This window comes from Callorhinchus milii, unplaced genomic scaffold (assembly GCF_018977255.1).
Source record: "Callorhinchus milii isolate IMCB2004 unplaced genomic scaffold, IMCB_Cmil_1.0 Scaffold3, whole genome shotgun sequence".
Taxonomy (NCBI): domain Eukaryota; kingdom Metazoa; phylum Chordata; class Chondrichthyes; order Chimaeriformes; family Callorhinchidae; genus Callorhinchus; species Callorhinchus milii.
The window spans coordinates 38,417,123-38,441,983 of record NW_024704744.1 but is presented as its reverse complement, the minus strand read 5'-3'; the positions used below and the strand labels follow the sequence as shown (position 1 = coordinate 38,441,983).

At 40.0% G+C, this 24,861-nt stretch overlaps 1 protein-coding gene across 2 annotated transcripts in view; it reads left to right on the top strand.

Moving 5' to 3' along the window:
• LOC103182210 (protein lin-28 homolog B) overlaps positions 1–24,861 on the top strand; it is a 142,276-nt gene that overhangs the window by 86,595 nt on the left and 30,820 nt on the right. For both annotated transcript variants that reach the window (XM_042333435.1, XM_042333436.1), the window contains one exon: positions 3,621–3,805. In XM_042333435.1, coding sequence (XP_042189369.1) covers positions 3,621–3,805 — 185 coding nt within the window. The remainder of the gene's footprint in view (positions 1–3,620; positions 3,806–24,861) is intronic.

Genomic DNA, 24,861 nt, shown 5'->3' with positions numbered 1-24,861 from the left:
AGTCCAGTCAGTGGGTGAAATTTAATAATACCAATAATAATCCTTGCATTTGATGTAGCGCCTTATTAAGTCTTCAAGACGTCTCAGAACGCTTCACAGAATATACTGTAAAGTGAATTGACTGTATATTTTGTGGGTGAAATGTGACAGCCAATTGTGCACAGCAATGTATCACAAACAATCGTGGATTGAGTGACCAATTTATTTTGAAGGAGTTGTTAGCAATTTGCCAACAGCATCTCAGACTTGCAACAAGCCACTTTTGAAGCTACCACTGACTCACTCTGGACTTGGGTTATTTGAATGTTACTGATCACCTCTCTTGCCATAAAAAAGACTTCACCCTTTTGTTCCAATGACAGTTCTAGACTGATCTACAAGTAGTTGGAACAACTGCATTTAATTTATACTGCAATCAAATGTCCTAAAATGCAACCCTATTATTTGATTTTGTTTGATTGGTAAACCAACATTGATTAATCAATAACATCCAAATTCTTTACTTTCTCTTTTGGTCACAGGACATCCCTCATTGTGTACATTTCTTTATTATTTCTTGTTCCAGTATGCTTTTCCTTCCTTTTATCTACATTAAAATTTATGTGCCATTCCATGCTCTATGCTATTTACTCTCATGTTGTTTGCCTGCCCTCTTAGCTTGCTATTATTCATATATTTTTTGATGGAGACTTTTGCAGAACTCTCCATTACTTACTGCTTCCAAATATCTCCTTCTGATGCCTGCCTGTTGCTAAGATAGTTTTATGCAACTTAATTTACTATTTATCCCATGAGCTTTAACCTTCTTTAAAAATCTAATGTGTGGAACTACGGGATAGGTCTCAGTTACAAGTTTCAGTACTCTGAGACACTATACTGAATGAAAGGTGCTATGTAAATGCAAATTGTTGTTTTGTTTGTTGGTTGCTTAGTTACTCCCTTAAGATCCCTGTACATTTGTTAAGTCATGATGTTTCGCCCACAAAATATACAGTCAATTCTCCTTACAGTGTATTCTGTGAAGCACTTTAAGATGTCTCAAAGACGTATAAGGTGCTATATCAAATGCAAGGATTATTATTATCTATTCCTCAACAATCAATGCTGTCTGCTCCAAAATAGTCTGTGCTATTTGGATGGAAACTGAGAACATCCTGTAAAATACGCTCAGAATTTTCACTACGACCGATGTCCAGATAGATCTGGCGTCCTTGCCCTGCAGCATCTTGTCATCAAGAATTTCACCCAATTTGTAAGCAAGGAAAGACTTGCCTGTATCCAACAATTAGCATAATAAGCCCCAGCAGCTGAAAGCATTCTTGTTAAGGCCACAGTACCAGAAATAGCATTTCTTGTTTATTGACTTAATTATCATTGGCTGTGTCAGCCATTAATAATGATGCTGGTGGTTAATATGGACCCTTTGGAAGATAGAACTATGTAGTTTGATTCCATGTTTCATACGTCAGTGTACTTTTATGTTTTCCAATGTGATCCCTTCGTCTCATGAAGGCTCTAACTAATGCTGGACCCTCAGTCCCACAGGCGTCAGCAGCCCAACATTATCTACCCCAAATAGCCATTATTCCTCCAGCAACTCACCCAAATGGTCATTATTGTTGTGTGGAACGAGACAGCGAATGTAGCCAGGCAATTTGATTGGAGATCATCACAGCTGAGCCCAACTTTGTCCTCAATGATGTCTGCACACAATCACTTTTTAGCAGATGTCACTGGACGCAGATAAGGCTGAGAACCTGAGCTGAATTCTTTCCTTTCTCTAGCGCAGAGATGCGGAGTCCAATTGTGGTGCCCTTTCAGCTTCCCTGAGTTCGATAGCAGGGAGCAGGGCTTGATCTTGGGGCTTTCATGACACGGTACATTTACCTACTTGGGTATTGGGGACAGTCCCTGTTTGCATACATTTCCAATTCTAATGAGCCCATATTCATCTCCTTGATCACAGATATTCTTTATCAGAATAAGTGTTTTGATTTCTTGGGTGCTTTGCTCTTAACCCTGTTGAAACTTTCAATTTGTCACACGTTAGGTGAGACTGTGATGCAGGTTTCAGTTATATACAATGTTTTGTTGGGGTGCAGATTACCTTTTTTGCATCCTGATCTACAGCTAATTGAGGTTTTAAAATTGAATTCCATGAATAGATTTTTCTACTGTTGTGGGATACAGTTGTGTGTGAGATACACTATTTGTAGGAACAGCTATTGTGATGTAAGCCATCCGCAGTGGCAAATTTAGAGGGAGTCTGGTGTTTCCTTACTCCACAGATTCCCTCGCATTAAATAAATTGTGAATGTTCCACACAATTGAAAGTTGTGGGGGCTTTTAAGTTCAAATTCGAAAGTTGGTATAACTGCACAAAAAAATTAAAACAAATCTACTGTTGATTTTAACTTGATTTTTAAAATGTTATTTATGAGAATAATAAACATATCCATCATTGTACCTTGCATAAAACTTCCTAAAGAAACAAAGTGCTTTCACTTTTATAGTGCATTATCAGGTCAAAATGTCTCCAAGCACTTCACAGATCATTGCTGGCAAGTGTAATGATTGTTTTTGTAGGCAAACGCAGCAGTCATTCATGCCAGCAAGATCCCCAAACAGCCAAGAGGCTTCTAATTATAAACCAACCAGAATAAGGAAACAGCATCATGCTCTATAAAATCTCTGATGATTGAAGATAGTTTTCTGTATAATTTAGTCGAACAATGCCGTTCTGCTTAGGATTTCACTTTTCATGACCTAATTCATACTAATCGGTGCTTAACTGCATGGAGTTGCAGCAGGACAGACTTTCTGCAAAACGCAACCTAAAACCGTAGCTTTAATAAACGTTTATTGCTTGTTTGAGTTAGCCTTAAAGCAAGGAGTGCAATGACAATAAATGACTACCAATAACTGCACTTAATCATAACACTGGAGCTTTTTCAATCCTTGCAACTTATGCAATTCAGGTGTTTATTATTAAATGGTGAATAAGTTGACCAAAATGCAATTGTGAAATTTTAAGATTGGGAGCTTCTAAAATAAGAAGCAATAATACTAATACTAAAGTGCAAAGTAGTCTGTGTGCAACACCTGAGGGCTATTCTACATGCATATTTTACAAGTGTATTTCGCAATGTGGCCACATAAGCAAAATTTGGCCTGCCGGTATAATAAATGTATTAAAGGCATTCAACTTGAAAATTGGCAGGTCTAATTTGAAAAATAACATTATTATAATCAAAGTAGATGTGCAATGTTACCAAATGTTATTAAAATTGCAATGTGCAACAGATGTATAAAGATCACTCCAAAATCCTTCATTCTGGCAAAAACAGAGGATCTAAAGAGTGGTAACTTTTTAGGATAGGAATTGTTAAGCAGTAGAATGAGTACAATGAGTTATTGTACTGACCTAATTTTGTTTGCCAGCCAACTATTTAATCCTTTAATACACATGGTAAAAATGGAGATTAGTAAAATAAACAAATAACAAATATTTAGTCTTAGTACTAACAACACTGATTTTTAAAAAAAAACTTATTTAAAGCACATTTATTTCAGTCATGATTTAACTGCAGTGAGTTCCCTTTCTGCTTTTGCATCTACAGAGCAAACTTTACATGGAAGGATTCAGGAGTTTGAAAGAAGGAGAGCCCGTGGAATTCACTTTTAAGAAATCTTCCAAAGGCCTGGAGTCAATACGGGTGACAGGCCCAGGAGGTGCCCCTTGTTTAGGCAGTGAGAGGCGGCCTAAAGGGAAGACGGTGCAAAAACGGAAGCCAAAGGGAGATCGGTAAGTGGCACTATTTATAACTTTTACTTTGTAAAATGTTGGGCAACTTTTCTTACTCCAAAACCTCTGTTTACCTAGAATGTATGTAGAAACCCGATTGTTAGTCGACTGGCAGATCACTTTTCTGGGCGTAATAATTTCTTTAAAAAAATAATAAATTGGTCATTCAATCCATAACTGTTTCTGGAACACTGATGTGTGTGGCTGCTGCAGTTCGCCCACAAAATATACAGTCAATTCACTTTACAGTATATTCTGTGAAAGTGTTTTGAGATGTCTCAAAGACGTAATAAGGCGCTATATCAAATGCAAGGATTATTATTATTATTATCATTTGTGTACATGCTGATTCCCAGACTGAACAAAGAATACATTTAATCAATGTTCCCCATTTGTTTACCCTCCAAATTCTGATTGGATATTTCCATACTCTCTTAAGAAAAAGTAACTCCAGGGATACTTCAATGATTCATCTTTTTCCTGTAGTGTATTTTATTCCCATCCTGGTTATATAGACAGCCTCATTTTGAACATACTTTTGAAACATGATATAGTTTTACTTTTGACTCCTTCTCAGCTAAACTTAATGTATCACTCTAAATGACGTCTCGAGGTATGCCTCAGTCATTCACTTCCAGGTGATTTGATAAAATTTGTCTTTTTACATAAATATATAATATATACATCGTAAATCTTCAATTGCAACTTGTATCAAAACTGCTGATATTGTACCTTTTTCTCAGTTACCATTTGATTGGTTACCAATTCATCCGATGTGAAAGATGTATCTCCAACTGCAAGTTGTTAGTTCAGCAGTAGTATGTGATACAAGAACAAATGTGAAATTCTCACCATTTAGATTGATTTTTTTTCTGATTCTCAACATTGTTGACTTGGCATTTTGCAACAACAACAGTTTTCACTTGTATAGCTCCTTTCAGGTGTACTACATAGGGTGGGAGATTGAGCTGGAAGGGGTGGAGGAATGGAGGGAGGGTAGCAAAGGTCTAAGGCAGATATTGGTCTTTAGGTGAGTTTTGAAAGCAGAGAGAGGAGGGATGAAGTGGAACTTGTTTGAAGCGAGTTCCATAGAGGGAAGCAAAGTGCCCAAAAGCATTGGTTGGGTGGGACATGAAGCAGGCAAGACTTGTCAGAGTGGAAGGTGTGGCTGGGTGGAGGATTGTAAGAGGTTGCAGAGGTACAGTGGGGCAAGGACATGGAGGCATTTGAAGGTTGGGATGGGAACTTTAAAGTTGATTCATAGGGGATGAGAAACCAGGGGCATAAGGATCAGTGGAACAAGGAAGGGCATTGGGGTGATGAGGTTGTAGACCCTAGTGGGGGAAAGGATGTGGACTGCAGAGTTCCATATGATCTGCAGCTTTTGTTGAATGGAGCTGCGGAGGCCGATGTGCAGGAGGGTTTCAGCGCGTTGGGTTTGAAGTAGTGATCGAGGTGGGCGATGTTGCAGCATTGAAGTACACATATTCAGTGTTCAGTTTGATACAAGCATAGGAAATGAAGACCTGACTTGTCGATGCATGTGCACCTACTGGCTGTATTCAAGTACGCATGCACAAAAGATTATTGATTAAATCAGATTTTATATGATTTACGCAAGTTTACTTATAAGTCATATTAAATGTTATGGACCTGATTGATATAACTTATTTGAGTTTTACTATAGTTAGTGAAGAGCTATAACTAAACCAAAAATTAAGCTCTATTAGTTTAGTGTTTGCTGTCCTGCTATCTGGAAGTTGAAATCGAAAGCCCAAAATTGAATGCTGTAATGCTGGCTTTCCAATTGAACGACTTTGGAAGGTCTACCTTTGGCACACCAGGGCAGGTTTGATGTGATAAATATTGAATGTAATGTTAAATGGAATTAAATATCTATTCTTAATAGGTTGCCAGTCTGGGAGGCTGAACATGAATCTGTAAAGGAACCTAATTGTATAGAAAGAACATAAGAACATAAGAATTAGGAGCAGGAGTAGGCCATTCGGCCCCATGAGCCTGCCCCGCCGTTCGATAAGATCATGGCTGATCTTCAGACCTTACTCTAATTACCTGCCCTATCCCCATATCCCCTAATCCCTCCGTTTTTTAAAAATCTATCAGTCTCAGCCTTGAAGATGTTCAAGGACTGAGCATCTACAGCCTTCTGGGGTAGTGAATTCCATAAATTCACTATCCTCTGAGTGAAGAGATGTTTCCTCAACTCTGTTCTAAAAGGCTGACCCTTAATTTTAAGACTGTGACCCCTGGTTATAGATTCTCCTACCAGGGGAAACAGTCCCTCAGTGTCTACTTTATCCAGCCCTTTTAGTATCTTATATGTTTCAATAAGATCTCCACTAATTTTTCTGTACTCTAGAGAATATAGCCCTAGTTTATTCAGCCTATCCTCATAGGTCAGTCCCCTCATCCCAGGAACTAACCTAATGAATCTAAGCTGCACCCCCTCTAAGGCAAGTTTGTCCTTTTTTAAATAAGGAAGAAACCTGGCATAGTGGGAATTCTTGCCAATCAAAGGGGATAGAGGTTGAAAGACAACTAATGGAGTCCACTCAGAACCCAGCAGCATGGATACCTGTGCCAATAAACAAATATTTTAAGATCTAATATAATTGGGGAATGTGACAGATAATCAACTTAACAAAGTGCATAGCTTGGTCTCCCTGGACAGCTATCGGTATGCACCTTTGGGCAGGAGAGATACCCTGTTGATATTCTGAAAGTTCCCTTTCCAAATAGAAATAAGGAATTGGCCTTTGAATTTTGAATTGAAAATTCCCAGAGAGCAGGGTTAAGATAGTCACTAATCTTTAGAAGATAAGATTAGAAACCCTTAAAGAAAACAAAGGTAGCACAAACAAGCACATTTTTAGATTATTTTATTTAAGATGGGGCTGACTGGCCAAGGACAAAGCAGAAAGATCATGTGTAGTTGAGGCATTGATGATTGGGAATACTTATGGTGACACACATGCATTTGACTGGATATTTTTGCATTGGGGGGTTCTGGAAGGATGAGATCAAATGAACCGAAGGGTTGGTTTCCTCCAAACTAATCTTGTGATCTTGTGATAAAGACTTGTATAAGGATCCAGAAAAGCATTGTTATCAGTTTATCATGATCAGTTAGAAAATGAGCTTTTGACAGAGTGGCTAAGTGTCTCCCTGAACTCTCTGATCTGAGCCATCTATCTGTTGGCTGAAAGAGGGATAACCCCCTTTTGAACTGGAGGAAAGATTAGACAGATTTTCTACTTAGTGGTCTGAGAGTGTGAAGTTTCACATCAACTAAGTCTGAGCCAGGCAAGGACATTGCCCTGAAGTGAGAATATACAATAGAAAAGGCACCACTAATGAATTCCTTTTTATTTTGAGCTGTTAGGTAACATAAAACCAAGAACATTCAATAGCCTAGAAATTACACCTGCAAGTTGGTCAATGAGATTGAAAACAAGTGCTTAGAAGTGGCAGCTTTACCTCATATAACTGTCACATTAGTTTATTCACTTGTATAAATGAAAGTATCGTGAAACTTGATATGTACAGCGTAATCGAGGTCAAAATCTATATTCGTTCTTTTGCATTGTAAGAAAAGTGCAGCATTGCTATGAAGAACCAATTATGAATATTTACTTTGTTTTTGCTTCTTTTCTTCACCTCTTTGTTTCATAGCTGCGTAATTGCATTGTCGATTGGTGAAATTGACAACTGATTCGTGTGGCACCTGTAATTCAAAACAACATGATAATGAATTCCTTTCTACATTGAGCTATTAGGTAACATGAAACCAAAACCATTCAACAGTGTAGAAATTACACTTCTAAGTTGATCAATGAGTTCAATCATTATGTAAAGCTATATTTAAAAACTCCAAACTTCGTGCAATATTCAAACTTAACATGAGTCTTACACAGTACCGTTTTCTGTTTCTGATAATTTAATCTTTTTGGATCAATATTATAAATTCAGCCAAGATTTCAATATCAGGATGTGTTAAGGAAAACGTATTAGGTTTTAGCAGTGATGGAGGCAAATTAAGAAGCAACACTAATGGGTTACAGATTTGCTGCAGACCTTTCAGCTAAAGTTGTATTTAAAAATAATAGTGCAAAATGGTGCCAGTGAACAATTGAAGAGGTAGCAAAAATAAAGCATTTCTGAAACGTATTTATTTCTTTGTTCTATGACCACCATGTGTTCTATTTAACTGTAAATCTCTTCATTTAGTTGATGTATACAGTTGACACAAAATCTCATGATACAAATGATCCTTGTCCTAACTTTTAGATGCTCCCATGGTCTTGCTCCACCCTCTGCAACCCCCTCAAACCCTACCAATCTGGTCACTCCCTTCGCTTAGCGTCTGCTTCACATATACTCTATGTCACCACCAGGCTTTTGGTTTATCAGCTCCCACACTGGAACTCCATCCTGGTGTCCCTTTGACCTGCTCCTTCAAGATCTGCCTCCAAACCTTTTTGACCATGCTTTTGGCCATCACCCCGCCCCCCACCCTGCTGCCACCCAAACTTTAGGTGAAAACTCTAAGACTGCTAATTAGTTGAACTCTATTTAGTTGAAATCTGGACAATTAACCTTGAATCCTATCACTAACTGAAATGAATTGGGATGTTAAAAATCTGAAGACTAGGTTTCTATAAGTATCTGCCCCCTGACTCTCGAACTCCATCCTTGAATCCCTTTGACTTGCTCCGTCAAGGTCCGCCTCCAAACCTTCCGTTTTGATTGGACTTTTGGCCATCATTTTTCCTCTCCTGAACCCATTGCTTTGACTGTGAGGTGAAAGGATTCAGCTTTTCAGAAGTGTTGCAATTTTAAAAAAATTAATATTGTCAGAAGTTTAGTGTTTTTATAAAGCTTTACACATTGAATTAAATCACATTGGGATTTAGAAATCTGCAAGGCCGTAATAATGATGGAACAGGCTCAATGGCCTCCTTATTCCTGTTTCCCAAGGATCAGGAATATAGGTCTTTTTTAAAATGAAACCTCTCACCTCAGTAGAGCTAAAGTTAGGCTAATCTCCCTGCATCATCTATTCTACAGCTCTCTAAAGACTAACATTTCAAACATAATATGTCCTCAAATATAGATGTCTCAATATGCACTGAATTGTTACCCAAGTGTCAAGCTCCAGTGAGAGGCTATCCCACAGAACTACAGTGGTACTTTGTACTGTGACCTCAGAGATCCAGTTCAAAGCACATTGACAATTAGTCTTCCTGTAGAAGACCAGTTTCCCCAGTTATCCAGATCATCTGGCGAAAGAGGAGGGAACAGCAGATTCCTTCTTGCACTGCTGGCGGACAGATCAGTGGGAGCAGCATTGATGACATGCATGGATATATCTGGGCTAGGTTGTCCCATCTCTTAACTGAGGATCTGCAGCTTTTTGAGTTTTCTCTTAACTGAGGATGTCGGCATGGAAGTGGTGACTTAACTAAAGGAGGAAGGGAGATAATAGGTTAAGGTTTACCAAACTATACATGACTGAATGTGCAACTGCATAAGCAATCCGAAATTAGTGCTTTAATGTAAAAAGGATATTGTTTACATTACGCTTTTCAGGAGATTATTTGAAGCATTTTAAGACATTTGGATGTAAAGGGCAGTATTCTACGAAGCGTTTTTGAGACGTCCCAATGTGAAAGGCTCAATATCAGTGGATAGGGGGAGAATCTGCCAGAGTTTTTCCTGATTGTTATTTAATGATCCCTGCTGGAAAGAGCACTTGTGTCCCGAGAAAGTGTGAGGGCTGATGAAAATGTACGGTAAATAATTTGCCAAGTTCACTGCCTTGACTCACTGATTTAAAGTACCTACAAAAAGTATTGGAAGGCTCTGGGACTCATGGAACCATTCCCAAGGATCTCCCTCATTTGGAGAGGAGGAAAGAAATATTGAGGCAATCTCAGAGAAAGTCCTCCTAATATTGTAAAAGGTGCTATATCAAATGTAAGGGTTATCACTTAAAAGATAAATTGATCCTAAACAGTCCAGACAGCAGCGTGATCTTCCATTGCTTTCTGTTAGGTGCTTGGCTGCAGTACTATATTGACATGGCTTGGGTACATATTATCATTAATGAATGCAGTTACCTTGTGGGCTACTTCATTGTAGGAATACAATGCCAGATGGATATTGCCTTTCCAGCAGTTGATATGGATATTTTGGTCAGGCTAGTCTTGTAGGAGAAGCTCACCTGAATGGAAGGTGAAATTAATAACATTAAGTTAACTTATTAAAGATAATCTTCAAGTTGAAAATGAGTCTACAGATGGGAGTGTGGTGCGATGAACTGATTCCCTGAAGTTTTGCTTCACCTTTTGGAACAAGCAGCTTCTTTTGGCAGGTAATATTTCCTGTAAATGCTCACCATAACCTTCATTGAGGGAATACCAGAAATTGACACTGGGTCATTTCGGTGATCATCACATCAAATATGTGGAAGTTGTATCTTCTCCCCCCCCCCCCCCCCCGCCTCCCACTCCACCCCAATGATGTTGTTCTCAAATGATACATCCCTGAATTGAGACATGGTGTTGGACTTCTGGCTTGCTATCGTGGCTTTGATGTTCGTTAGAAGGATATCATCTTTTTACTAAGGGGAAGAGGTCACTGTTGTGTCGTTAACTGACAGTCAAAAGCTGCAAACTGCGAGCTGGAAGTACAACACTGTGTGTCTAGCAACATGGACATTGCATTCAAAATATTGTTTAAGGGGACTTCTCACTCCAGAGTTTCAATGTGCTAAATATCTAAAGTACCCCTGAATAATTGACCCAAATAGAAAGAGTGTGGGGGGGGGAGCGTACACTGAATTTTAGCACAATGTCCCGATTCTTTAATTCAAACCGTTCCGCAGATATCTGTTTGACTTTGTTTGGCCTGTGTATTACCTTCCTCACCCTTCATCTGACTCATTAGGCAGAGCAGGAACTAGATTGGTGAGTCTGTTTTTACTGCGCTATATTATACCGATGTGAATTAAGAGGCCTTATGGCATCTATTAAAAATTATTCATTGCGGCAGTCTTTAATTCTGAGTAATAGTAAGTAAGAAAGCCAAAGTCTGGATTGGACCTACCAGCAATTTGTAATATGTGAGTTAAATCTCAGGAAGAAATAGAGGAGGCTTCTAAACAAAGGAGAACCACAGTGAATAGAATAAAGGGAAAATGAGAGGAGCTTATAAAAAAATAGAAGATTAAGGAAATAGCCAAGTGAGAGTACTGGAAAATATGAATCTAAAATAAATATCGGAAATAAAATGTAATTGTTCACCCTAAAAAAATTACAATGATCAAGGCAAAACTTAATGTTTTTAAAATCTGTTGTTAGATGATTTGATATTTTTGTGGTCCCTTTGGCATTCTGCTGCCTTTGTCATCTTTTGTGAAGCTAGGGAAAGGCATCTTTTTGGGGGGTGGGGTTGTGTGTGTGTGTGTGTGTGTGCGCACGCGCGTGCGTGCGTGCGTGCTAGATAACTGATGGTTCAGTATATTGAAGGTGGTGTGCTGACAATTCTGATGGTGATTAACATTTTCAGCAGGGGGCATGCTAGAGGAATAGTTAATGCAATTGGCAGTGATTTGAACAGAAGAAATGTACTCATAAATATGCAAAAATTAACCTTGCCAATTGACCTTTAGCCATTAGAGCATACAAAATAATGCATCTGACTAGAAAGCATTACAAAAGCAAGCCATCTGGTCGAAACAACATTTGACCATTTTTATTAAAAAAGAAAGATGAACTGTTCCATCAATCGTGTTTGTCAGTGTATTTTGCAGGCTTCTCATTGTAATTTTATTTGCTACTTTGTTTACTTTACCAAGGTACTTTGCACCAAGAGAGGTTGTTAAAGGAATTGGAGGTGTTTTGCTATAAAATGGGTAAAATAAAATCTGCAAAGATGCATTTTAAGATCCTGTTGAATTTACTATTTGTCATAAGCAGATCTGACTGAGTAATGTATTCATTGACATCTTTGAGTCCATTGGGTTGTTGAACAAACATTGTGTCCAGTGAAACCCCAAAATATGGGGTTGTGTTAATAACATACTTATCTGAATTTTGAAGGTTTGCCATTTGTGTACATTGAGGAATTACATTAAGGTTTATGTCACGGGGATTATATTTGGCAAATGCAGGAAGGACCTTTATGTTGGTCTTGTGCCGGAAACATTCCATGTTAAAATGATCTTTTTTTGCTGAGTTGTAACAATGGTTACACAGCATCAAGCAGTGCAATATCAAGTATTTGTTCAACAGTAATGTCTAATGTCACAGTTATGCTGCTCACTTATTCTATTCTTGAGTGGGGAGAAAAGCAGAGCTGCACAGATTTTTTGCTCGCAGGGATTATTGTATGGAAAAGAGCTGTGAGTTTAAACAGAAAATAATGGTATTGAATCTTTCATGTTTTGGATATATCAATAACTTGATCAAAAAAGCTGTTTCAAAAAACATTTTATACCGTGCCTGAAAGAGCCAACAACTGTGGATTTTTGGCAAAGGTTTAATCTCTAGTACATTAACAATATGTCTTGCCAAGAGGGATACAAGATTGGTTTTGATGATAAAGGCCCTTCGGTCCATCTGATCTCATCTTTCCAGAACACCCACCATACTGTCGCTTACCACCACACACCCCCACCCTCCTCCCCCATCAGAGCATCAAGCTGCTTTTTAAATGAGATGGTGGTATTCAGTTTGTCACAACTTTGAAGATGGGTAGTTCTAATGGCAAAATTGCATGGAAATTGCACCTCATGACTTGATATTAACATATCCCTTAAGGATGTTTTCAACACGCATGAAATTTAACAGTGATATCTCTAGTTGATCTTTGAATTTAAGGCTGTATATGTGGGAGAAGTAGTAAAGTTGTAAATGACAAAATAAATATTTGTAATATTTGCACTAATATGACTCGTGCAGAAAAACAAATGACCAATTAAAAGAAATGCTAAAATACAACAACCTCATTTTGAAAAGGACTACAATGTAAATCCATGTGTTTAAAAGTCTATTAATCTCTTAGCCTACAATGTGAATAAGACTAAATCCTTGGCACCATTCCAGGTAGAAGTGGTTTTGTGATATCTGAGTGTCTATAGATGTGTTCGGTTGAGATTGTGACATGGATTCAACAACACTGGGAGCAACCCCCTCCCACCAATGAAGTCCTTCACTCAGTGGCCTATTGTCATTGTTTTGATGGAGCAGGACAAAGCGCTGATTACCTTTTTGCTGGACAAAAGTTTTACTCTTAAATTTCCGCTCTCTGTTTTATCATCTGGTCTTCCTCTTGGAGACATCACATCAGTCTTCCAGCCTCTTTGGAATTTGTTCTGGCGTTTACAAGAGAACTGTGTTATCAGGCTCATTGATTGTTGCAAACACATCACTGCCCTTATCCTAAAATACACACTCGTTACTAGAAATTTACAATATATGCTCCAACCTCACTCAAAAATGCCTGATGTGGAAAGTGAAAAATATAAGCTGGAACAGTGATATTTTTAGGGTGGAAAATGCATCGTAGGAGAAAAGCAAAAAAAAAAGCCCTGTGTCTGGCCCATGTTATACCTGACCTGGGAGTACTAGATACTGACACTGGTGCCAAAAGTAGCAAAGTGTTGCATTCCCCAACACTGACATCCCCCATCACTTTGATGAGCACAAATAAATAACCTTTCACAGAAAGTAGTGGGTGAGTCTTCCTTAATGGTGTCTTTATCTGTGATTTATCTTCTTCCAGAAAGGTTATAATCCGTGTTGCTGTGGGACTCGAATTCCACTCGACTCATGAAGGTGGCTTCTTTATCACAGCATCAGGCATCTTTGTAGTGGCACTTGCCTGTTCAAAGCTAACCTTAGCTGAAGCCATTTACTGTAGCAATCTTTTGCTAATATGTTATTAGAACCCCACCCATTCTGTGGAACTCATTCCAGAGCCTCTCCGACTCTCTCTGTCACCTTGTTTAAAGTGTGTCTCAAAATACAATATATGCTCTACAGTCAAGGAGGTATGTATCTACCTCCTTGACTGCTTTTGGTCATATTTCCCCACCCCTCAGCTCCAATCCCCAGCTCGGGTCCCCAGCCAGTACTTTTGAGCTCTATGGGACATCTTCCCAATGTGAAAGGTGCCATTTACATGTAAATTTGTATTGTAGAAAAACATTGACATCCCTATTTATGAGATTAGAACAAAGTTGAGGTTCAAAAAGGACGCATACGATAGTTATAGAGTTGATTAAGTCAACCAAATCTAATTTGAGCAATACTGAAAATGTTTAAAGAGGAAGCAAAAAAATATTAGGAAGGCTATGGGGTACTATATAAAAAGACTGGTAGTCAATATAAAGAGTAATAGGAAAGGCTTTTACAAGCTTTTAAGAAGTAACAGAACAGTCAAAAAAGGCATTGCTCCATTACAGCTGAAGGGAGCATTCTTCAGCTGGAGGGTGACAAAAGTTAACACCTTTGTGAAAACTGGGCAAGAGATAAGATGGAGAATTATAGGCCAATCTGTCTTCACTTGATTGTGGATAAATTTGTAGGCATTATAATACAGAACGGAATTTGTGAACACTCAAGGCAGAGATCTATCCAGGAGGGTTGGGATGGATTTATAAAGGGAGGTCATGCTCAAGTCATTTAATGTTTTGAGGAAATAGAGTACACATAATGCTGTATAACTGTTATGGGTATGTGTATACATTTTGCTAAGATGCTACATAAGAATGTTTGAATAAATGGCCACAGATCGTGTTAAGATAACTTGATATGGATAGAGAGGGAGAGTTAAAAGATGCAAGGCTGAGAATAGGCAATAAATGATTCCCTGTACTGTATATCTACAGGTAATAATAATAATCCTTGCATTTGATACAGCAACTATATATCCTATATGTGTAGTGACTGTGTATTTTGATGGCCACAGTGGGAGCAATTCTCTGTTTGCAGATAGTGCCAAAGCTTGAGATTGGAATACTTTTGAGGTAGAATGCAAGAGGACATAAACAGGTTATAAGAGGGAGCAGACGTAATTTAAAGACCTGTGTTATCTGAGTAACTATAGAATTGATCTTCTGACTTTGTGTGACAGATTCCACAGCAATGGGAGCAACAGGCCCTCATTCTATTCTTGCCTCAGTAGCTAGATGGTTGGGCTGAGTGCTCAATACTAACTAAAGACAGAAATAAATGGTGGGTTGCAGCTCCAGTGCTATGGCTTACAGAGGGGTCAAGAGAACAACTTCTTCAGCACTCATTCACCTCTCAGCACTGGCTTCAGAGTTCGGTATTCTGCCAGTGTAACTACTGTGGCTATAGGAACAGTAGCATTCCAAGAGTGTTGATATTGATATTGTGCGTTGAATGGCTTCATCCATTCATTATAGCAATCTAGCTTTCTACAGGAATTGTCACTACAGACTTGCCTGTTATGATAAAAGGAGCCACCTCTACGAAGAAGTGGAATTTCAGTCCCATGACAACACTGATTATGAGCTTTCTAGAAGAAGAGAAATCACAGATTAAGGAAGACTCAACAACTACTTTCTGTGAAATTTTATTTATTTGTGTTCATCGAAGTGTTGGGTGAAATCAGTGTTGGGTTAATGCAACACTTTGCTAAACCATTGGCACCCAATTTCAGTGTCAGTTCCTCCCATGTCAGGTATAACATGGACCAGATGCGGAGTAAGTTCTCCTTTACTCTTCTACAGTAGGCTTTAATTCCACCCTTTAAGGAGTAGAGTAATCCATGTCCATATCAATGTAAAAGCTTCATATTTGCTACATCAACCATCCCCATGGCTTTTTTGGAGTGAGATTGCTATTCTAGTATAATGTAATTGAATGTAAAATATAATTAACTGCAATACACCTAAGGAATAGAAAAGTCATGAATATATTGAGTAGCATTTTTAAAAATCTGCACTGCTGTGTTTTACTACAATTGTAAAACAATTGTCGACTGGCTGGTTTATCTTAATCGTGTGCTGTGGATAAATAAATCAATTCCACTCCTTCCTGAGTGACTGCAATTTGATGGATTATATATCCAGTCAGAAATATAGGCTAGCTTTGAAAAAATACCACTAATCCTTTTTTTTAAAAAAAAGAGATGGAAGTCCCTAGGCCTAGTAAATGTGTGATTGCATTCGGGATACTGGGATTTCAAGATTTACACTGATTTTAAATCTTCAAATCTGCAGCGGATGAATTGGTCAGAATTTGCACAAGAACATGCTTGTGTTTTCCCTTCTTCTGCTCCACTGAGCTAGAAGCACTCCGGGACACAACCACCCGTGAAGGGCGCTATGTAAATGAAAGTTATTGTTGTTGTTGAGCTAATCTTGTGTACCACATGCCAGTTACAATGCAATATGGAAGACGTTTACTGAACCTGTCCTAGGCACATAGCATTAATACTCTTGCTGAACCTAGACATTTAGTAGTAATAGTAGATTAGTAATCTTGTATTTAATATTTTTTCCAACAACTGCTTGGTGGAGCATTAAGCCATAATACCGGTAATTTGTTCAAAGGCTAAAAACAAAGCAAAATCCATTTTCTTGTTTCAACAACAACAATAAAATAATTACATTTGTATAGCACCATTCATGTCAGGAGGGCATCCCAAGGTGCGGGACAGTCAGTGTTTCGGACGGAGGGAGCGGGCAGGTTGGTAGGGGGTTAGGAGGTCGCAAAGGTAGGGGGAGTGAGGCTATGGAGGGCTTTGAAGGTGAGGACTGGGATCTTGAACTGTATCCTCTGTGTGATGGGATGCCAGTGGAGTCGGGTTACGGGGTGATAGGGTCATGGAGCCTGGTACGGGAGAGGATGCGGGTTACAGAATTCTGGATGATCTGCAGCCTATGGAGGGAGGAGTTGGGGAGGCCGACAAGCAGGGAGTTTGCATAGTCAAGCCTGGACGTTATGAATGTGTGTATGAGGGTTTTGGCGGTGTGAGACAGTAGCGGAAGTAGGAAAAGGCAGAGTGGATTATGACACGGATGTGGGGTAGAAAGGATAGTTGCGGGTCAAGCAAGACCCCAAGGTTCCGGATTGGCTCAGTGAAGTGGAGTGTGTAACCATGGATGGTGATGCTGTCAGCGCCTGGAGTGTGGAGGCGCTGACGGGAGCCAATCAGGAGAGCCTCAGTCTTGTTGATGTTCAACGGAAGAAATTCGCTCTCACTCAGGAATTATGTCTGACAGACAGAAGTGGCCTGCTCCATGTCCCCCCCCCCCCCCGCCAGTTCCACCATCGGTGGTTAGGTTGTCAGCCTTTCTGCCCCCATCCTCTGCAACTCCATCTCACACCCTCCCTTCAAGGCCCATCTTAAGACCCTCTGAGTATGCCTTTGGTCATCCTACCATCTCCCTTGCCCTCGAAATCCCAGCTCGGGTGCAAACCCTTCACTATCCAGTGCCTTGGGTCATCCTCCAAAAGTGAAAGGCCCTCTATAAATCCAATTTGTTAATATTGTAGTAATGGTTATTTATATATCAGTATTGGGTAAATTAACCAAACTATGTTAGTTGATTTTGTTCTGAGCTTTCAAGATTTGTTTGTGCCGTTAATTAAATATGAAAAATTCACATATTAAACATTTTTCACTTTCACACTGCACATTGAAATGCTGCTCATTTTGCAATCTTTATTTCTCATATACTGTAGAGCCCCACTATACAGTACAATTTATATTTATATAGTGCCTTTTAGGTCAGGGAGGAGGTCTCAAAGCACTTTACAGCATCTTATCTAAAAATCCAAAATCTCAACATTGCTCCATCCAAATCCATCGTTGCATTTCAGATCCCATTGTCAGGCTTCAAAGAGCATCCAGTGCAACAATGGGGTTTGAAGCTCCATGATGCTTTTTTGAAGCAAGACTGTGGGATCTGCACACTAATGAAGCTTTTAGTGAGCATGTGCAGTGTTGTTGGCGATCATGCGATCACTCACATCATGACGCAGAATGATACATCATGATGAGAGTGGCTATATCCTAGTATAGCGTGGGTTGAAATTTCATGGCCTCCCAACTAGTGCCCTATAACGACATACTGTAGTGTGTGCATGAGTGTGTATCTAACTTTTTTATATATATATAAATTCTTTTTTATATTATATTTATTTTCATTGCCTTGTGTTCTTCTCGGTCACTCTTTATTGTAAACTACATTCAAATCTGGTATGAATGAAGAGAAGTCCACATCATTATAGATGAAGGAAATGTGTGTCAGAGAGTGAGTGAAGCAGACAATGAAATTTTTGCCCTGAGAAAAAGGAACCTGGTTAAACAGAAAATGAAAGGAAATAGCGAAACCAAGAGGAATACCAGAAATTAGTGCCAGTGGAAAAAGTAGCCAATTTAAGACAGAATGCAGTGAACAAAGGAGGATTTCCGAGTGTGTTGTGAACTAATGCACATCACACTGTAATGTTCCTCTTTCTCCTGCTGTAAGTAAAGTCACTTTTTTGTGATTTCACAGCACTTTGCAAATCTCCCTCTTTCATGCCTGAAATGCATGGCTGTGTCTGTGATCCATTACAGAGATTTGTGCATGTGTCCTGACTATGAGGGGCAGCTTTCAGGTGGAGCTCCTTTTAGATATCCGTATGAGGGAAGCACAGGCTCCACATTTATAGCGATCAGAGTGGATTCAGGAAACTGGAAGGAGCAGCGTTTCTTTTTTTTTACAAGGCACGTGTACATTTTAAAGGGAAGGTTCGGAGGAAGGGAACAATATGCTGCGTTAAGTTTTCTTTGTCCTGCTTTTTTATTAATCTGATTCATTTTATGAAAGCCTCTGCTTTCAAGCAACAGCTTCTCAGTGAATCTGCTCTGCAGCCTCCCTGAATTGTACTTTTGAAAGGGAGAAAGCATTAATGTCAGCCACCAGATTGTCACACAGCAAGTCAGTTTCAAAGCATAATCAATTGCCTGTAGGTTTTGTAGCTCACACGCTTTTGGGTCTCTTTTGTTTAAACATTGAATACAATTTGCCAGGTTCTAAGATTGATTTTTAAATTGCACACTGCGGATTATCATGGAATGGAGCCCTGCAGCTACAAGTCCGTTCTTTTTTAAAAAAGTCAAGAATTTTCACAGCCAATGGAAGATGGTGTGTTTGGGTGAAGATTGGTGCAAATTAATTGGAGGGGAGCAGTTTCTTCAGTTCTAACACCTAATGTTTTGGAAATCAGGTTATTATTTCAGATCGTTTTCATAACTAGACTAGCCATCAATATCACAATGTCTCACTGTTATGGTCGTCTTTGCCGTCTTCTGTAGTTGCCTTTTTTCATTGTTCCCTCGCCCCAGCCCCATCCTCCTCCCTTGTTACCTCCGTTGCTCTCTGTCACCCCCCCTACCTCCCATCGCCTATATCTAGCTTTCTGTCCATTGTTACTTTTCTATAGGTCATCCTGTAAACTTTTACTACTTCTGAACTTCTCAGTGGGAGTAACTTGTGGATATGTGGAATTCCATGGATAATTGTTCTTTAAAAGATTTTTCACTCTGCATAGTTATAGCCAGTGTAGCATCTTAACCCATAGTTCTACCTAAGTAAATAAATCCTGCACTCGATCTGTTTACAAAGATGGTATCAAGGTATTGGATCTAGCAGAATGATTATTTGTACAGATATAGTTTGGGTGGGCTAGCTCCACTGAGCTTTATCCAAACCAAAATGGAATTTTTGAGAATCCACCAAGATGCATGTGCTGTAATATATGACTTTTAAGGATAGCTTTGAGCCCTTGCTAAAATGTTTCTCTTCCTCTCCATAGTCCACCCCCTATTTTTCTCAACTGCTATTCCAGGATCAGATTACAGATGTCACATCACTTAGGATTTTTACGTTAAGTTAATTAAGAAGTTTGAGTATATCATTTTAAAATTGATGCAATTAATACTCATTTAATAGCTCAAATGTTAATTCTCTTTTTCTAAAAAAGAAGACACAAGAAAGAAAATTAAATAATTCCCCAATCTAACTGAAATGGAATAAGATGCACCGAATAATTTCTGATGAAGTAAGATTTATTTTTGTTAAAAAACTTTCTTGTTACGAATTGTTATTTAGTACATATGGTTCTCTCCAGATCAGGAGATGGCTAGTGTGTGTTCCTAAGTCAAAGGGGGAAATTGTGCATGTCCCCAGGTCACAAGGGTAAGCCATGTGTGACCCAGGGTCATGGGAGGAATGGTGCTAGTCCTATATTAAAAGAGCGGCAGTTCCATAGGTTATCTTGAACCCTGAATTTTAGACTCTGAGTTTAAAATGTGCTGTCATGACTTCATTAACAGCTGTTGTTCATAATTAAAACTGGTTAGAAGTTGAAAGAATTTTATCAGGATTTTTTCAAGATGTGATTAAATGGATTCCAAAGCACCACAGCAGTTAGAACCTAAAGGCTGTGTTGATGTGTGATTTATTTTGAGCAAAAGGCATTGTGCCTTTGGCGTTCCAATTATTTTGAATCTGATCTTTGTGTTTCCAAAATGTACACAAACTGGAACTACAGTATTAATCCACTAATCAAGTTTAGTAAGCTTTCAATTAGCTGATCTCTTAATTTGCTCTCTTGGTTCTTGAAACAAAAACCTGGATTGCTTCAGTTGAATCACATTTTACTTTACAATGTTGTATGTAAGAAATATGCCCAAAGACTGAAATTCTGGCAAGTGTTGGGAGGTGCTACACCACATTGTGGTGGTACATATTGTTTGTGCCCAGATTTATGTGCACAGTCAATTGTTCAATTCAGTCAACTGTTGGGAAGGCATTTAGTGGAAAACGAGGCACTGCAAAGTATCATTTGACAGGAAAATTGTTCCGATTGTTACTTGACGATGGTCGAGGAGTGGTGTGTTTTTCTATTGAGATTTTTTTTGTTGTCAGCTGGGTGTTTGACTCATACAAAAACCCATCACCATGCTTAAGAGTATCCAAACCAAGCTGAGATTTCCATGCATCCCACCTACACATGGATATCCCAAAGGTAGATTGTTGGAATGGAATGCACACTTTCTCCCTGGAACGACGCATCCTGCTTACCCAATTCTGGAAAGTATTAGGTGCAGGTTGGCAAGAGCCAAGGCTTGGGAACCCCAAAGGGTGCGTTGGGGTACTGCTAGAGTCCATCTAGCTAAAACCGCATAGTGTTCCATTCATATTGCTATCTTGCTGCTAGTCCAGCTAGGACCACCCTTCCCGTTAGGACTTTGGCTTGCAGGATTAACAGGAGCTGAGTGGGATGACTCCCTGCCCCCAGTGAATGGTCTGCCCTTCCAGGTCCTGCCAATGAGCCAGGCTGGTTGTGCTCTCATCAGAAGTGCCCTGGAATACAGCAGAGCTGCCTGCCTCCCGACTTAAAAGGCGCTTTATAAATGTAATTTTGTGGTTGTTGTTCTCAGCAACCGGACTACTGAGCCCTCCACAGAGGGCTGGCCAGATTCGATATTCCATTGCCAAGCATGTTCAGCTCCAAAGAGACCCTGCCCCAAGGAGGATAGTCACTAGTTGGTTCGACATCCAACAAGTGCAGGTTTGAGCCTCACTAGGTGGATGGTAGGTACAAGGAACTCCCTGCGAGCTTCCCGGTGGGAAACATATTTCAACATGAAATGGGTGATAGCATTGCCACCGTCTTTCTATCCAGATCAGTGTAGGCTGGAGCCATCTCTCCCTGTAGCTGCTTCCCGTGTTTACCACAAATCCACCTCATTGCTTGATCCTGGACTTTGCAGATGAGTCAGATCCGTAAAAGAGGATTGTTCGCACGCAGGTCTTGTATGCCACAAGCTTGACCTGCATTGGGACTTGCTGTCCTAGAAGAGGGTTGATCACCCCTTCTCAGCTCGGTCCTTCAACAGAAGTTGGTGTCCACCACAACCCCGAGATACTGATAAGAGTCAACAATTGGGACTGATGCCCCTTGTATCTTACAATCACTGCTTTCAATGTCTTCCTTTGGACTGTGGAGAATCATGATTCCGGACTTGGGGTTACCTACCACCATGTCCCACCAGTTGGTTCAAGATGGTGGGTGCAGTGTAGAAGGTCCCCAGGTGAGTCTGCCAGCAGCACAATATCATCCGCAAACAGAAGCCCTGCAATCCTGTCAAAGAGAGGCCTGGAACAGATACACCAAGTCCTTCCCCCTTGATGCCATCTAATGTTGATGAACACATCGAACAGGGTGGGTGACAATGGGCAATGCCTTTCCCCCCTTTCCAAAGGGATGGGCTCAGTAAGTCCACCATCGACCCGCGCACAGATCTTGGAGCTGGAGTACACATTCCGGATATAATCCAGGATTTGGCCAGGTACTCCCATGGCTTCCAGTCTTGTCATGAGGACCTCAGGAAGCACTGGATCGAAAGCCTTGCGAAAGTAGATGAATGCAACATAGTTGAGTTTCCCCTCAACCTTATGGCATTCTGCAATTTCATGCAGAGCCACAACCTGCCCACATATTCCTCATGAGAACAGAAGCTAGCCTACTCCTTCCTGATCACACTGTGAGCCTCCAATGAGTGTGATATATGTGCAGTGACTTACCCAGAGCACCATTTCCACTGAAATCAGCGAGATCCCTCTGTAGTTATCGGTGTCACTAGGGTCACCCTTACTGTGGAGAGACACTCTGGAACACTGACGGGGTGCGATTCTCAGAGAGAATCCTGTTGACTAGCTCTAGGAGGGCAGCTCCAAGGTGAGTTGGGGGTTCTTGGCTTGGATCTGTAAGATCCTCACCGTTCCCCATCTCCTTCCTCAGAGCAGCTTTTAGGAATTCAGCATTGATGCAGTCCAGCTGCCTTTGCATTGGCACCAGAGTGCGGAGTCCAGCTTCTCCCAGCAGATTGGGTTATTTAGGTTTTCAATCTGGTCCATGTCTCCCGGCAGCTCTTCCAGCCTCCCTGCAGATGTGTCTCTGCTGAGGCCTGTTGGGTCAGAGGCCAACTCCTCATAATATTCCCTCCAGATCCCAAGGATACCCTTGTGGGTCTGTTGTAGAACACCAGACTTGTCCAATACTGGTATTGGACCCAGAGGGGCCGCTCCGGTCATGCCTGACAACAGATTTCAGATAGCAGAAGAAAGATTTGGGTTTGAGGTTAAAATCTTCCAGGCTGCAGATTTGTATTTGTGGCAGTGGAATGTATCTTCTGTTTCTTACCTGATGTAAGGCAGATCTGAGCCAGGGACAGACGCATCTATCGTCAGTAGGGAACCCCATGTTCATTACCAAGACTCACAAGATCTCTGCTCCAACCTGATGTCACCTTGGAACTGAGATCTTACAATTTGTCACATTGCTGGAGAAAGTTTATCACAAGGCATTTTTTTTACAGCAGTGAGGTGCTAAGATACATAGATGCTTTACAGAGGATGTTTGTACCACCTTATCTTAGATTTCCTGCAGTCCTATTCCATTGCCCACTCCCTCTAATTTTGTCTACTCAGGCCTGCTCATGCCCCATCAACTCAGGCCTGCTTATTGTCTCCCTTCCACCCCATCTCACCATCAGTGGGTGAGCTTTCACCACTTTGTACCCTGCTCTCCCTAAAACCCTCTGACTCACTCTTACCCTCTCTGTTTTCAAAACCCATTTAAAATCCTATGTTTCTGACTGGCTACCCCACCACCACCCTCTTCTCCCATCTTGTCTCAATAAAGCAATTTATGCACAAAGAAGTTATAGAAGTAAAAGTTGTTGCTTAATGCTTCTTCAATCTCAGTAGGAATAGTCTAGAAGATGACTCTTCTCATCACTCTCCCCATGTCCTCTAAAAGTGGTGCAGTTCACAAAAGTGATGTATTTAGCATTCACGTTTAATATGGGCAAACAATTTTTTTTACTAATCTTGTTGAGGGAATATGGAGTTCGGAAGAAAATAAAACTTGCCAAAGGCATTTAAGTCGTGAGTGATCTTTTAAAGCTCATTTGATTATTTTGAGCACGTGAGAGAAAATGAGTAAGTGTCAAATGAAATATTCTGTGCAGTTGTGAAATGCTTGAAATGGTTTTGTGACCGCTAATGACTGGTGCATTAAAGGGCAAAGACTAAACTTAAATTAGAACTGTGTGTGGGCCAGAAGGTCACTTCTTCTGGTGATCAGCTTTTGTCCAGCAAAGTAATTATACTGGTCCTGCAAACTCTATGCAGCCTAACGGTACAGAAAATCTGCTCCATCCTCCTTGTTGAAAGGCAATGGGGGAACCAGAGAAAGGAAGTTCCTCATTGTAAAGCCTTTCCTGTTTTAAGCAGTGCAACACCAGTCATTGACATTTTATTTCAGAGAAAGTCAGCAATACCCATGGCTACATCATGGTGTTGAAAAATCCATTTATATTTTTTATTGATAATAATTACATTTATAATAATAATCCTTGCATTTGATATAGCGCTTTTTCCACTGTCAAAAGTGCTTCATAAAATATATTGTAAAGTGAATTGACTGTATATTTGTGGGTGAAACGCGGCAATTGCGCACAGCAGTGTCCCACAAACAGTCGTGGATTCAAGTGATCAATTCATTATTGTTTTATTTTCTTGAGGGATTATTATCAGGCGTGTGGAGTAAAGAAACATGCCCAAGGTTTCGCCCTGCCGGGAATCGAACCCAGGTCTCTCGCTTGCGAGGCAAGTGCTGTAACAACTGAGCTACACGACTCCATTTGATGCCCCTTATCACCAAATTCAAAAAAAGTCTCAAAGCGCTTTACAGGATTTAGTGTCTAGTGACTGTATTTGTAGGAAAATTATTGTAGGCATTTATTGAATATTGACAAATTATCTGAAAGACTATGCATTTAAGTAGATGCCTTTAAAGGTCCTTACAAGCATGGACAATTGCCAAGTCAGTGGTTCTGAGTCTGGGCTAGCTTTCAATTAGTGCAAGAGATGTAGGGGTCAAAATGATAGTGTTTCTAAATGAATTCCTTTACTTAATTTTCCTTTATGGAACAAT